General features: G+C 36.9%; 1 protein-coding gene across 1 annotated transcript; it reads right to left on the reverse strand.

The window, feature by feature from the left end:
• Positions 1 to 10,646: 10,646 nt before the first annotated feature.
• On the reverse strand, positions 10,647 to 12,717 carry LOC106401912 (H/ACA ribonucleoprotein complex subunit 4-like). Its single transcript, XM_013842525.3, has one exon. It carries the CDS (start codon positions 12,565 to 12,567, stop codon positions 10,864 to 10,866), a length of 1,704 nt encoding a protein of 567 aa, XP_013697979.2. The 5' UTR covers positions 12,568 to 12,717; the 3' UTR covers positions 10,647 to 10,863.
• Between the last annotated feature and the right edge of the window lie 4,400 nt (positions 12,718 to 17,117).

Raw genomic sequence — 17,117 nt, forward strand, 5'->3', positions numbered from 1 at the left:
ACAACTACACAACAGAAAACGAGAGCTACCTGCTTTCATGGCGTCCATATTGAGAAGAGAAAGAGGAAGATAAGAAGAAGAAAAAGATTTAGAAGACGAAATAGAAGGAGACGGTTAGACCAACAATCCGACAGAGCTCTGCTACGTTTTCTCTCTTGTGTGAAAACCTAAGGGACTGCCCCCTTTTTATAGGAGAGGAGATTAGTATGCAGGCCAAAAAAGAAGAGAAATGAATAATGGACTTTGGACCAAAACAAGTTAGTTAAAAAAACCATCTCGGTTTAAGAGAAACTGGATGTGACAACTCTTCCCCACTCAATAGGGAATTACTTTCAAGTTCTATTTGGAACACAGAATAACTCGACCGTTAAGAAAATGAACTTATTCGGGTCATATTGGTTTGAATCGAGACTGACACTCAAGGTTAAGACTAGAGAGTCTTTCATGGGCTCTAATTCCACTTGTGTCACTCCGAACCAACATAGCTAAAATGGTTGGCGATATCAGTACACTTGTCTTCTGCCACAAGGACCGAAACAATATGTCTTTCAACAAAGTAGGTTCTCATGACGCCTTTGACAAACTCTCACTAATATGAACCGAACATGCAAAAGGAAAGGGAAGAAGGGTGAACATTTCGACAAAAGCTCAGTGAGGAAAGATTTAGGAGCGATGAAATTATCACCTGACATTCACCACACACCATAACAAAAGCTCTACCTAGAAAATCCAATAAAGCAAGAGCAATCAACAAGTAACGTAAACTGCGATGGTGCCAAAAAGAGACCACATCACCTAAATCGGTACACACGTTCGTCATGTTGCCACCGCAGGAGATATTACCACTTAAATTGGTACCCATGAGTTCAATACGTTTTCGCAATTATGTTAGCGACACATGTTCACGCATGATCCGCCACAAAATTTTAAAATCCACATATATGCACGCCACCGACCCGTTCCGGTGATGAATCATGCCACCTTATTCGGTCCCCGCATGATCCAACAAGAAATGATGCAATGCTCGAGAAATTTTACATGTTTGCAAACGCTCGTATAAAAGTCTCAATCATCATACAACCATATTCTTTTAGCAACCTATGAATACATCTAGTTGTTCACACATTACAATACATTATATAGGTATATATGTATGATATAGTTCATTTATCAAACAAATACATGTATGCTAATAGATAACACACATGTATAGATTTAGTTAGAAACTCCTACTACGAAACGATAATGAAATAAGGAAGAAGAAATCACATCAGTTCTCATCTTGGCCTTAAATATGCCAATAAAAAATAGCATAGAACATATCTACAGTTTAGATCTTCCACAAATTAGATTTACAAAGAATATAATAGGTGCTATCTTGAAAATATTCGATTTTTTTTCTGTGTGATAACATAAGTAATTGTTTCTTGTTAAAATGTAATCCATTTTAATCTTTTTTGCTACGCATACCAAGTAAAAAAAGGATTAAAATGGGTTACAATAAAAAAATTCACTATAAAAAAAACCAAAAGACTTCCAGTTTAAGAGATCGAGGATATGACAGTCAAATTGTAATATCAAACAAATATTTTAAGAAATCGAATTAAAAATATACGTTAAAAACAACTGACATGACAATTTGGGTCTACTAAACCCCACTTATCACTATGAAATGTCACTGCTCACGGAGATGTGTATTGACTAGCACTGGTCACGTACTTTGTTAGTTACATACCAATGATTTTGGTGTGTTCCCCATGTTCCATCAAAACTCCAAGGTAAAATAAAGTAAAAAAATAAAAGAAAAAATTCTTTCTTTTTTGATCAAAGAAATAAGTAATATATATGAAACATTTTCACAACATTTTTAAGCGAAATTGTTTTTTTTTTTTACCGTTTCGTAAAGTTGAACGGCTGGTGGAGTCAATTAGTGCGGTAACAGGCTGGCGAGGGCCCCGTGAAGTCAAAATCAGTCTTCAAATCCTTTTTTTACCGTTTCGTAAAGTTCCATAAGGCAAGTTTGTCGTTTTGCTACACAAAAAAAGGATTTGAATAAGAGTTTCTAGTTACAAGAAAAATGATTTGAAGACTGATTTTTCTTTTTATTGTTGTAACAATATCATTTTTATAACGATATCATTTTTATATATCTGATCGTAAATATACCATCTCTAGGCGGCCATCAGCAAACTCCATTAATAACTTTGTAAAAACATCATTAACCCAAAAACTTACTTTAAACTTTTTAATGATTTTTAAATATTAAATGTTACTTTTTTGTTTTGTTGAACTCACTTGAAGCATGTTACAACACTCGACATGTCAGAGATTTGGGATGGATTGTAAGGACCTGATTGCAATGGTAGTGGATCCATAAGCATGGTCAAATTTCGCAACCGAACTAGAGGTCATTCAACTTCTGAAAATGTGTTTTCCGGACTTCAAAATCGAACACTTCCCAAGAGTGCAAAATGGAATTGCTGATTCATTAGCTAGGAATGCCCGTTCTTTTCATAGGTCTTTGTGCTTTGTTGGTTGTTCTATTTCGGTCTGGTTACCCAGGCCACCTCAAGCTTGAGTAATAGAATAGCCGTTTGTTGCAAAAAAAAAAAGAACTGACTTGAAGCATATTACATCATAGAAGAATACATCAAAACGATAATGAAAAACTAATGATTCTTCTGCAACAGAAGCTCGTGAGGATAATCATCACTGATGACACATTAGCCATATCATCTGAGTCGAACATGAGGAGCTAGCCGAAGAGCATGCCGAGATCACTCGCAGCAAACGCCGACGGGGTCGAAAAACTCCTGGCAAGAATCCCGACATTCGTGACCTTCGCAATTACATAATAAAGACTGCCGCAGAATTAAGGGCAGTACGATCCCAGATCCATTACGCTACCGGTACCGCCACTGAAATCGATTGAATGCTTGAGGAAGCTCAAAAAACACCCTTTAAAGCTCGCAAACACTGGTAAAGTTACTCCAGCTGTGACTGCTCCAATGGCCAATGCTTACGAAAACGCCGCAATGCTCAAGAGAATCGAAAACCTAATTATGACTTTCGATTTCCCTAGAGGGCAACGATAAAATCTATCAAAACCCGTAAAATTTGTCTCATTACCAAGTTGGAGAAATCTCAGTAAATAAGGGTTCGAACAAAAGACTTTTTCAAAAAGTTTTCAGAAAAATAAACCCGGTCAATCACACGAACTGGTTGCCATATGGCAACCGGTCGAGTACGCAACCCGTTTGCCATATGGCGACCGGTCGATCAGTCAATCTGGTCGCCTTATGGCGACCGGCCTGTTAACCGAACAGATCACCGTATGACGACCGGCACAATCCCTTCCCAACTCGCCATATGTCGAGCTGGCGACTCATTTCCAACTCTCCTCTTTTGAGCCTCGACTGAACGTTTCATGAAGTAACTTTCCTAAAATTAAAATCGACAACTTTTATGAAACAGTTTTTGAAAAATTAACTCGACAACAGTTTGTGGAATAACTTTCCGAAAATTAAGCTCAACAACATTTTGCAAAACATCAATCGTAAGATTAAGCTCGTGAATATTTTACGAAACATCATTTGTTAGGTCAAACAAGCTCATGTGAAACAATCAACCGAAAAATAAAGACAATAAGGGCTGTGACAGAACCAGTTGACTCATAACTTGACAAAAGGAGAACCTCACCCGAATGACTCCATGTCCCTTGCTTCATCACTTACTTCTCCTCACTTTGTTTCAACGATTTTGTAAAGTTCATTTTGTACATAAAATACTATCCGGTTTACAAAATTCTGCCATGATGAGTTGAAAACATCTATTCATAAACGTTTCATAGACTTTTCAACAATATACAAAGTGCACCTTGTCCATTTAGTAAAACCAACATTACGAAGAAACGAGAACAGAAATTTAGACGGGGAAATTCCTTCCTTACTCCGATATTCTCGTCAGAATTTCATCGAAAACCAATACATATGAAAATCAGTATCAGACCTTTAAAAGTCCTTTAACATTGAATCGAAAGTGGCCAATCCTAAACGCCTAAATTTTTTTTGACAAATTACTTACTCGTACTCGGGAATAACCTTGGACGAAACACACGCCTGTCCTTGAAATAACTTAACACTTCAAAAATTGAAACTCAGATCAGAAGACACGGGGGAGAAGAAGAATGAAGAAGAGGCAATCCCGAATCACCGATGAGACTAAGGTATGTCCGACTTAGAAAATTTTATAATATTTTTAATTTTTCGTAGGAAAAAGGATGAAAACGTCTTAGGAACTGCCGTAAACTTTAAGGAGCTTAGAATTTAGGGGGATAGTCTAGTGAGCTAAGTCTTATGCAATTTTTCCAGTCTTGTTCTATTGTTCCTTAACTGACCAGGCAGAACTCGCAAACTGATCTAATCTCTCGTAAAACCGAGAAACGATCATCACACATTCAAGCATACTTATCTCGCTTCCTAAAGAAAGAAAGAACTAGAGATACAAACGTCGTCTTAAAATCGGTTCGTTCCTAGTAATTTTCTTAAAAACTAAAATATTCCAAGTCGTCAACCTGAAAACCACCAAGTCACAATCCTGGCATTGTCTTCAAACCGACCTAGATTGTCGATCATCCCAATCTTTAAAAAAAATGGAGTAGATACGTATACTATATTCGTATATTCCCACACTTCAAAAAAACCTTTTTGCCTGGGCATCTCGAAAACGCTTTTGACAAAGCAAACTCCCGCAGCAACAGGCAGAAAAGCACATATGCATTCTGATGCCTCATTAAAATTGTCCAAAAAAGGCAAACGACAACCGAAGATTTGTCTAAAACGCTAGCGATATAGCCCAACCATCAACGAACATGGTCTGTAGAGCTCTACAACATCTCTTGTCCTAATATCGTAAATATCGTCTTGAGAGCTCTACAACATCTCTTGTTGCAATCTCGTGATTAGAAAACTTGTACCAACATCAGACTCATAACACGACGGTTAGCGACTAGATCGTAATGGAATAGACTTTGGTAAAACTCCATCAGTAATTCCAAGCAACTTTCACTGAAGGTCAAAATCAAAACAGAAATGTTCCCCGTGTAATCCGCTGAAACATCGCAACTTTGAAGTTTTTGATTTCCTATCTTCATAAAACTGGCTACCCATTATTTTTAGTATAACAAAAATATTTTATACGAAACAGCCTATGGGAAAACAAGACCAGTGTCACTACAAAACAACTTCACAAATTTCACGAGTAATTTGTGAAAAACACTCTCCATTTACTCCTATTAGAAGCCCCTCTCACAATACTTTCACTAAAAATCCCATGTATAGTCAAATCAGGTCATACGAAGAAATTTTATGAAATAGACATTATGGGTCTTCCGAAAAACTATCATTGATAATTTTTCGTATAATAAAAACAAAGCTCCATCAAGATTGTTGACTTCTACTTTTTACTTCCCTCGGTTAGATCTGAGCAGGAAATTTCCTCGCAACCAAATCCACAAGGGTTATGCGTTGAGCCTCTTAAAATTTGTCTCCCTCAGATAAAAAGGAAACAATTTTATACGACTAAAAAAAACAGTATACGAAACATTCATCGTATAACTTAAACCCAAAGTGGAAGCTCGTTTTAAAACAACCATCAACCATAACACGAAAAACTCCGCTAAACTTGGCCTATCAATCTCGACAAACGCTTTTTGGCCCTCGGCCAACTACGCCTCCCCGTAAAACCCGAACCAGAATTCAGCATCCTCTTTGAGGATAATCGTAAGACAAAAGTTCCATGGCGTGGTCCTTTACCAACAACGTCCTTGGCTATACGGCTGAACACAATCTTCATCCAAGCCATAATAATTAAGCGACAACCGCTCCAATCACTTAAACAGGTAAAGAAAAATCCACGATTTGTCATAAAACGCCAAGTGACGATTACACAGACTATTTGTCGTATAACCCAGAGCGGAAATTATACGATACATTTTTCCATAACAAATTTGAGTCCTAACAACCAAACAGTTAACGGAAAAATTAAACTTATCGATAATCGAACAAGTTTTACAATTCACTTTAAGCATGCAACGTTGTACCTGTACAACGCAGCATGTTAGGAAAAACACGTAACAAAGCTCATGCATCTATACGAATCATAAATGCACGAAATAAAATCTCAGAGGGCCGACTCTTCACAAAAGCACAGTGAAGAAAAACGCTTCTTCCCAGGGACAAATCTATGTGACCCCTTGATCCTAATCCCCCAATCATAAATCAAACTATTTAACATCAAAAATGGAACAACAATTTTGGCTGCGAACATCTGCAGATAAACCAAGACGTTTCTCCAACGCAGGGTTAAGACTAAACCCTTGCAACACTGGAACACCTTCAAGCCCGCGAACATTTCTAGCACGAAACGCGAGATACGAAAGAATAACAAATCTTCAGCATCGCGAGACGTCGCAGACAACTGGAGATTCGTCCTTCGACGAAATTTTCTTCCTCGATAAAAACACCTTCTTGGAAGACCAGACAGTCATATGCACTAACATCTTCTCAAAACATATCCTTCGCGAAGACTTAAATCGGTAATTTTTACTATTAAGTTTTTTGCTGATCACAACAAAATCTTAACATCCTAAACAGACTTAGCCATCTCGTAGAGATGACTCTCGTACATCCGACACAAAAATAATAGCGCTATAAAAGAAACCCAAAATTTTTGATCAGCACTTCTAGGAGGCTTAAAAATTGTCCTTGGAGAGATGCTCGGTTCCAACCATACAAGTCGTATAAGCCGAGAACCTATCGCGGACTTTAAATCGGTATGGAATCATGATGAAACTGAAACGGGATACGTAAGTCGAATTAGTCATCGCACCCTCTAAAACCCGGAGGAAACCTAGGTCTTGCCCTAAACCAGCACACTGGTCTCTAACATCTCAAGGCATGATTCATCCTTCGACGAAAATAAAGCCTAAGTTTCTAATCATAGAGAGTTACAGTAGCTAAGTTTCTTCCTTTTCTTCTCTGCCTCGCCTTTTTAATATTCTCCTATAAGGCCGGACGAGTTTCATTGTCCCCGCATATCCATATCTTCTATTTCGTTTTATCTTGGCTTATTTTTCGAGATTCAAGTTTATCCTTCCCAGAAATATTATGTTATCTTTTTTTCTTCCATTATCCCCTCCAACTAAGATAAACCGTAATCTACATTGGCCGCATCATGTCCAAAATTGTAAGAGGGTTCTGCCGTGTTTTAAGTCATTTTGGACCGTTTTTATGACTTACACGTTTTAATTTCTCTTGGAAAAAATCGTCAATTCGCTCAAAGTTGCGGCTTTTTGTGCCGTTATTCTACAAAATGATCAAAAAATAATTTTGTTTTGTCGCTAACATTCTGGTGTTCAAGTTAACCATTTTTGACTTGACATTTGGCTATTTAGTAAGAAAACAAGATGTTCTTATTCACACGAGAACAGGATGAACAGAGTAATGGGTGATGAATATGAGGCATGGGAGATGAGTAAAACTGAGAGGCATGACGGCGATGAGGAAGGGAGATTAGGGAACTTGGGTGATGACGCCACGGCGATGAGGAGAGAGGAAGAGGGCATGGGCGATGAGTGAGCATGAGGATGTGGCCAGGACGATGAGGGAGATAGGAGAGGTCCTGCGCGATGAGGGTGGTCCCGGTGATGAGGGGAGATAGAGAGGAAGTGGCGATGAGGTCCCATTGATGAGAGTGAGCAATGTAGGCCATGGAGATGAGGAGACATGACGATGAGGAGTATGAGAGATGGGTAATGAAGAGAGAAGAAAAGAGAGAGTGGCAATGAGGAGAAAGGAGAGGGGCGACGAGGGAGAACGGCAATGAGAACTTGAGAGTGGGAGATGATGGCGATGAGGCCACCCTCCTGCCTTGTCATCTCCTCCATTCTTCGTTGATGGTTTTGTATACTTTTGGAATTGTTCTTTTGTATTTTTACAGAAGTATTTCTGTATAAAAACTTTTAAAGTTTATTACGGAATATTATTTCATAAAGCATGGTGTTTTGCCGTAAAAACTTTTTGAAATAACTTTTTTTTCCAGTTGTTTCTTGTTTTTATAGAAATCTCTTCGTCCTTTTCTGGGAAGAAACATGCGGAGCTTTTTCTATGTATTGTTATCTCGATATTTCCGACTTATTCTTGTAAGTGATACAATTCTCGGAGGATTATATCCCCGATTTTGACCCTAACAAACATCTTTCTGCAAACGAGACATCAAAGGTATTTGTATCTCTGAACTCGTCGGATTCTCCATTATAACCTGTAATTAAGCTTTCGCGTGTGAAAACATCGTTATGGTATCATGAGCACACCAATTTGTTATCAACTTGAGTTGTATCCCTTATATATTAAAAGAGAAGCATTGCAATAAATGCATTCACACTATAATAGACACGTGGTAGTCTCATAATGCTTTGATAATAAGTATGTTTACGTGTTTACACTATATTCATAAATATGTTCACACTATGTACTTTGCGCTTTTTTTAAATATAAAACTCACATACATGGTTCCAATAAAATCTGGATTTTCGGTTCGAACAAAAATAGATAACGAATCAAAAGCCAAACTATATATATATATTATTTACGGATAAAGTTGAGAAAAATATTCATAAATTTGATTCAATTTGTTATCCGTTTAGATTTGAACAAAAAAAATTTGGATATCTGTAACTATACAAAACAAATCAGATGCTAAAATACAATATCCAAAAAAGAAACAAATCACAAATACCAATATTTTTAGGAAAAAATATCTAATACGATATGTTATATGCAAATATATACGTTATATATTATACTTTATATCAGTTTTACAATATTTTTATCAATTAAATTTATTATATTAGGTACTAGAATTTAAAAAGTTAAATAATGTTTTAGATTTGTTATAAAATGTTATTATTAAAAAAATTCAACTATTTTAAAAATTTTATTTTATTTACGGATCAAATCGGATATTCTTTAAAATTCTAAAACATTTTGGATATTCGAGTCACAGAATATCTAAGTGGTAAAAGATCGAATCGACACGAATGCGTCCAAATACCCAGATATTCGATTTGTGCCCACCCCTATTTGCGGATACAATTTTATTTTTTTTTTATGTGAAAAATGACTAATGTCAAGGCCTTTTTATTTTAGATTAATTTTAATTTTATCTTTCATGTATTATTTTGAAAAAAAATGTTATTTAATATTAATTAACAATATATTTGTTAACTATTTTTATATACTTTTTACATACACATACATGTGCACCTTTTTTATTGGACATCAAATACTTTATTAACTAAACAAAAGTTTACACACCATGAAACTGAGTCAGAGCTCTCTTAGCAAGGGAACATTTTGATGTGAATACCTTGTAACTAAGTATTCACCACAACTGAAATAGTTATTTTTTTTTAAGTTAAAATATTTTTTTTAATGTTTCTTTCACTACCCGACCAAATTGTAGTAAAACGATTTGTCTTAATAATTTTCTTTTCTTTTTATTAAACTATTATATGTTTAGAAACTATAATATGAAACTATTGGTTCGACATGACGACTATCAAAAATTATAACATGAAAATAAACAAATAATATTAATTTTTGGGTTTTACCGGAAAAAAAAAAATCAAACATTTTAACCGAATAAACTAAAATGAATATTAGTTTAAAATAATAGTTATATTTTAGAAGATTAAAAATCATAAAAAAAAATTAAAACCGAACCAATATTCAGATTAAACAGATTTAATGTCTTTTTTATTAAAATAACAAAACTAATAATCACATTGCGCGGATTATTACATAGTTACTTTGTTAAAGGAGATACAGATTGTTCTAACAATATTTTAAACTAGTAACGGTCAACGGATGACTCATATCGTCAACCAAATATCACTAATACAATTTGCATAGAATGACCTGCAAAAGTACAACTCTTGTTAATAGTATCATGTACAGTTCACTCAACCTGTCCATATCATCCTTCTAAACTAGCTCATCTCTTTCAAGCCTTGATCACCTAACTTCTCATCAACCGTTTTCTTCTACTTACGAAAGTAGACCTTTAATGGTCCGTCAGATTAACACTCAGTAAGTATAACAAAAGTGATTAACACTCAGTAAGTATAACAAAAGTCCTAGGAACTGGTCACTAGTGTGGGAAGAGCGGTGTACACAAGGTAAGACTCATAAAAGCAAACAAAATTAAGTATACCAGAGATGTATAAAGCATCGCTTACTAGCCTCTAATATTATATCTTATCACTTATCAACGGGGGAAACAAACAAAACTTAAGATGAAACCAGTTCTGATTCTTTAAGACCCTGATATGCAGCTTCTGTACGCAGTGGAAGTGAAAACCGAACAATCACAACAACATTAGGCAGCACCCATCTAATGAAAAATTATGATCAGTGATAAAAGGTAACAAGTCTCTAGTTGAAACCTGTTGTTCCTCTACTCTCAACACTAACAATATATTAACAACTCTTAAGCTCCTAAGACAAGGCACCACTGAAAATTGGCTAGAAAGCCACAAACTTTCACACAGTAGAATTATGGAAACATAAAAATCATCATCAGACAAAAGTGAAACTAATCATCATATTCATAAAGTCCATAGCTAAGTGAAACTAATCTCACAAATAAAAGGACAAATATAACATAAGAAACTAAAAACAAAACTAATCTGAAGTGAGACTTTGGATACAAGCATAAAAGCCTTTTGTCTCACTTTTTCCAGAATAGATACCATAAACCAAAAGATTCAAAACTTAAAGAGCAGTGTAACACAAACCCATCTCATTATTCGTCATCGCTGTCTTTGCTTTTCTTCTTCTTATCCTTCTTTTTCTTCTTCTCACTCTTCTCTGCTGATTCACCAGCAGCAGCTTCATCTGTCTCTTTGCTCTTCTTTTTCTTCTTCTTCTCACTCTTCTCTGCTGCTGATACATCTTCACCATTAGCCGCAGCAGCTTCATCTGCCTCCTTGCTCTTCTTTTTCTTCTTCTTCTCTGACTTTGGTGTAGCCAACTCTTCTTTATCCTCCTCCTTGTCCTTCTTTTTCTTCTTCTCCTTTTTCTCAGACCCAGCTTCTTCTTCTTTCCCCTCCGCCTTGTCCTTCTTCTTCTTTGCCTTAACCTTCTCTTCAACCTCTCCTCCTTCGAGATCTTTTGTTTTAGCTTTCTTCGTTGACACAGGGGCAGGGCTGTCACTGCTATCATCATGCTTACGCTTGCGCACCTCTCCACTCACAGCCTCAACCTTTCCCTCGGGAGCGGCAGCAGCACCAGCAATCATAGCATCACCACCAGTTGGCAAGACCACCACGTTCCTGCTCCACTCTAGAGGCGTTTTCTCATTCGGCTTCCCATGCTTATCCAATTTACCATCAGCAATAAGCTTCTTCTTCATGGAAGCTCTAGGGCCCAATCCCCATTTCCTGGGGTAAGTGTCTCTATCCATCACCACCCGCTTGATCTTAGCCACCACACCATGGTCACACATAGCCATCACAGACGTGGTCATCTCAGCGATACCAACAGCAATCGCCTCACCTTTAGTCGTCATCAGAACAACCTCAGTGCCAACGTCAATGTCATTCTCGAACCTCAACAACCCAGGAATCATCAGCTTAGCACCATAGCAGATGGCATTAACAGCAGAGTCCTTCACAACGAGTCTCTTGTAGCTCGTCAAAATCACCTCAAGAGGCATAATCACCCTCCTCAGATAACTCTCATCCTTGTAGTTATCATACATCCATTGAGCATCCATGACATCATGCATCGTAACCATGTTATCATTCTCACCTAAAATCCCAGACCTAACCCTCCTAAGCTCTTGCATATGAGCACCAACACCAAGAAGTAAACCCAAGTGAACGCACATGGTCCTAATGTAAGTACCTGCCTCACAGGAAACCCAGAACACAACCAAATGCCTGTCCGCATCATACTCAAGCAGCTTGCTTTGGTAGATTGTCCTAATCCTCAGCTGCCTCTTCACGGCAGAGATCAAAGGAGGCCTCTGAAAGACAGCCCCAGTAAGCGACTCCAGAGCTCTCGCCACCTTAGCCACATCGGGAACAGCAGAGTGAAGGCGAGCGACACAGACGTACTCTTTACCGGCACCTTGCTGAGACTTGACGAGCCGTGTAGCTCGGTCGATGCAGACAATGAGATTACCCGTGACCTTAGGGTCGAGAGTTCCACTGTGTCCTGTCTTCTCGACACGGAGGATTCGCTTGATCCAAGCGACGACCTCGTGGGAGGAAGGGTTGGAGGGTTTGTCGAGATTGATGACACCGTACCTGATGTAGTCTAGGAGAGGACGCTTGAGGGGAGAGTGGCCGGAGGAGATGGGAGTGTAGTGACCCGTACGGACGTTGAGGCGGTCATAGTTCTTGAGGAGGAGGGGCCACTGAGATGTGTCGATGGCGGGAGTGAAACTCTGAGGCTTGATCATGTACTCTCCCGTTTCGGCAGCAACTTCTTCGACCTCCGTCATGGCGCCGGCTGGGTTAGGGTTTTCAGAAATGGAGGGAGGAAGAAGACGGCAACTTAGTGGTGAGCGGGTTTTAAAATATGTTTTTGAATTAGGGTTTCTTTAGTTTGTATTGGGCTTTGATATAAGTTCAAATTGTTTAAGGTCCATTCTAAAGCAACTGGAGAGAAATTTTATGTGGTATTTAGGGGTGTGTATTTATGTTTAAATTCTGGTTTGATCGGTTTAATTTGTTTGCTTCTAAAATATAATTGAAATAAACCAAAGTTTATTTGGTTTCTGTTCGCTTCAGTTTGATTTTGTTTGAGTTTGGTTAAGATTAATCGAGTTGATTTTTATTTTTGTTCTAATTTGATTAAGAAAATAGAATTATAAGACACAAATAAAATCACTATTTTCATATTTAATCATTATCTTCAAATCTAGTATAACTACTATCATACTACTTTTTGATTTTTTTTATAGTGTAAGAGATAAGAAAAATAATACATATTGGTTTAATTTTACAATTAAAATATATGCATAATTTTTTTTTGAACAAAATATGTTAATATATGCATAATTTATTAACATATATTTCATATATAATCTTGTAAAATTTATCAACGTATCTCAATAATATTATATAGTATATAATAATAAAATCATAACATGCGAGATTTTTTTATTCAACCACATGCAAATTTTTTTATGATAAAATAATAATTATGTTAAGGTAACAATTATTGGAAAATATTTGTGAAGTCTGGGAATCGGATATGTCAAAATTCAATTTAAAAGTGATATATATATATATATATATATATATATATATATCTTTTTTACTTTTTTTTTATTTATAAATGACATAATAGATTAGGATTAAAAACGTTGTAAGTTTTGAGGGTTCTGGGTTTTTGTCTTTTGCTGTCTCTTTATGTAATTCGATTGTTCATAGTGGAACCAAGTTTTATACTTTATCGGTTTAGTTTAGCGTTAGGGTTCATTGACGTTTAGGGTCTTCATCCGTTTGATTTTCACAGCTTTATCACGTTTGAATTGTTGTGTTCCTTTCTATGCTGTTTGATTCTTGGATCTGACATATGATCTGTTGTGCTTCTCAATGAGCAGAAGCTGTTGTAGATGCGAACAAAGCCATCGAGTTGGAGCCTACTTTGGCCAAAGCTTACCTCCGAAAGGGCTATGAATGATATTGTCATCATCTCTCAGTATAATGACACTTTGATGATGATGATGATGATGATGATGATATATTTGAATTTGGTGATGTACTATTCTGTATTTTGAACACTAGTAAAAATCTTCGCATAGTCACTGAAGTGCCATTACAAAATCGTGGCTAAAAAATAAAAGCCACGCTATTGCCACGTTTTAAACACAAGGCAAAACAAGCCACGGTATATCTAAATAAAGCCACGGTCTAGTCACGAAAACAAGTGTGGCCACGAAAAAGCAATGAAGTATTCGTGGGAACAAATATAGCCACGAATTTACCACTAATAAAAGAGTGGCCAGGTTTTGTTTTTTTGTGCCGACATCAAAAAGTTATTGCTACGTCAAATTGTTTGACGAAAAGAGATACAGCCACGGTTTTTTCATGGCTATGTCGTGGCTATATGTACTTTATTCAGTCCGTGGCAGAGAAAGATTTGATTGGGCTGTGATATTTTAAAAGAGCCACGGAATGTTCGTTGCTAAAGAGTGGCTACTTTGTAATATATATACACTACACAACCGTAACATTTACAACTTTTGTTCTTCACTCAAATTTTCTAAACAAAATGTCTTTCTACTTTCAGTCTAGAGAATGGATGGATCAAAGGATTGATCCTGGGAGTAATTGCGTTTCAGAAACATTTTTCGGAGGTATTGACGCATTTATTCAATTTGCGTGTAATCAAGCTGATTACAAAGAAAGAACTTTATTGTATCCGTGTGCTCGATGCAAAAATGTGAAGCAACGAGAAGCAAGAGTTGTCGCAAGACATCTATTCTTATACGGTTTTAAGGGAAATTATTATGTTTGGACGAGTCATGGAGAGAAATTCTACGATGTTGGTGAGAGTTCTGGGGCGAATCAGTTGACGGGTGAAGAAGAAATGTGGGAGAATCCTACTTGGAATGCTTATGAAGATCACCATCAGAATATTCCAGAAGTACAAGAAGACATTGCGCCACCTTACATGTCAGAATCTATAGAAGAGATGGGCATAGCGGAACCATATCACGATAGTGTTTTTGAAGCATTTGAAGCAGACACTCAACCTCTCTACGAAGAATGTGCAGAGGGAATATCTCAGTTGTCTCTTGCTTCGCGGATGATGAAAGTGAAGACAGATTATAATCTACCAGAAGCTTGTGTAGATGAGATATCTGAAGTATTTAAAAACATACTTCCACAGCCAAATAAAGCTCCAGCAACATATTATGAGACAAAGAAACTGACACGAGCGCTTGGGTTACCTGTACAGAAGATTGACGTTTGCGTGAAGAATTGTATGTTATTTTGGAAAGGAGAAGATGCAAAGTTGGTCAGTTGTCGGTTTTATGGAGAAGATCGCTACTACCCGAAGAATGGAAAAGGTAAAAACAAACCGAAACAGAGAATGTTTTACCTGCCAATTGCAGATCGTCTGAAGTGTCTATACCAACTCGAGGTGACAGCTTCCAATATGCGGTGGCATAAGGAACATGTGACTCCGGAAGGAGAAATGCATCACCCATGTGATGCCATTGCGTGGAAACACTTTAATGAGTTATATCCTGGTTTTGCTGCTGAAAGCCGAAATATTTATCTATGCTTATCAACATATGGGTTTAATCTGATTGGTATGAATGGCGAAGCACATTCCCTTTGGCCCGTTATTGTAAGTCCATACAATTTGCCTCCGGGAATGTGTATGAAAAGAGAATTCTTTTACCTTTCGGTGCTAATTTTGGGGCCCAAACATCCAAGAAAAAGCTTAGATATTTACCTTCAGTATTTGATTGAAGAATTACAGAGTTTATGGAAGGATGGTGTGGAGGCATATGATATTTCAAGGAAAGAAAGATTCATAATGCGAGCAGTGTTGATGTGGACTATAAGCGATTTTCTAGCGTATGGGATGCTTTCAGGTTGGACGACGCATGGTCGGTTGGCGTGCCCATATTGTCAAGATGAGACATGTGCGTTCTGGTTACGTAATGTTTGAAAACATAGTTGGTTTGATTGCCACAGAAGGTTTTTAGATGAAGATCATCCTTACAGGAAAAACACTCAAGCATTTACACGGGGAAAAAACAGTTCTAGATCCTCCTCTACCATGGTTGACCGGAGAAGAAATATTGCGTGAGAGGATAAATAATATAGAAGGTTTATCAAAGTCCGTTGAATGTGGAGGGAATGGACATGATAATCCATCTAAGACAATATCTGAATACGGAGTTACTCACAATTGGGTAAAGAAGAGTATTTTCTGGGAGTTATCGTATTGGAAAACTCATCTACTTCGGCATAACCTTGATTTCATGCACATTGAGAAGAACTTCTTCGATAACCTCACGAACACCTTGTTAAATGCTCCTGGAAAGACAAAAGACAACATCAAAAGCAGATTGGATCTTCCAGGACTATGCAAAAGACGTGATTTAGAGATGAAAGAGGATGGAACGATGCCCATGCCAATATTCAGGCTGTCAAATGCGGCAAAGCAAGAATTCCTTATGTGGCTAAAAAAAGACATAAAATTTCCCGATTGATACGCCTCCAAATTTAGTCGATGTATTGACGAAAGCAATTTAAAGCTACATGGCTTGAAAAATCATGATTGTCATGTCATAATGGAACGACTATATCCATTTGCGTTCGCTGAACTCCTTCCAAAAAATGTTCATACGGCAATTAGAGGTATTTATTTTTTATATCATTTTAAAATTTACTATAATTGATGTTATAACTTTAATGTTTTGTTTACAGATATTTTCCTCTTTTTCTGAGATATCTCTTCGAAGATTTTAAAAGAATCAGATGTTGGTATTTTAAAGGCAAATATTGGTGTGAAGCTTTGTAACTTGGAAAATATATTTCCTCCATCATTTTTTGATGTTATGGAACATCTTCTTGTGCACCTTCCAGATGAGGTAGCCTTAGAAGGCCCCGTCCATTTTAGGTGGATGTATGTATTTGAAAGATACATGTACCATTTGAAGAAAATGGTCAAAAACAAATCACACATTGCAGGTTTGATAGTTGCACAATGGATAAACGAGGAGATTTCAAGAGCATCCTCAATTTTTTTTGGGAATCCTGAAATCATGAGCATTCCAGAAGGTCCAAGTGATATTTGTTTCTCATACAATTATTCGGATGTACCACCTTTGTTTTACCATGAAGAGATAATCAGTGGTCAATGCTCAACTGGTTGGTTAAATGATGAAGATAAACATCGTTCTTCAGACATTTATGATGCTCAACTGTGAACCATTTGCTCCATATGAAAGGTACTTTAATATTATGAAAATATAATAAAAATACATATTTCTAGTTACATAATTAATATTTTAAATGTGTG

This window comes from Brassica napus, chromosome A2 (genome assembly GCF_020379485.1).
Source record: "Brassica napus cultivar Da-Ae chromosome A2, Da-Ae, whole genome shotgun sequence".
NCBI classification, from domain to species: domain Eukaryota; kingdom Viridiplantae; phylum Streptophyta; class Magnoliopsida; order Brassicales; family Brassicaceae; genus Brassica; species Brassica napus.

Excerpts from the sequence above, each read along its gene's own strand:
- LOC106401912 (XM_013842525.3), bottom strand. The coding sequence starts at position 12,567 with ATGACGGAGGTCGAAGAAGTTGCTGCCGAAACGGGAGAGTACATGATC.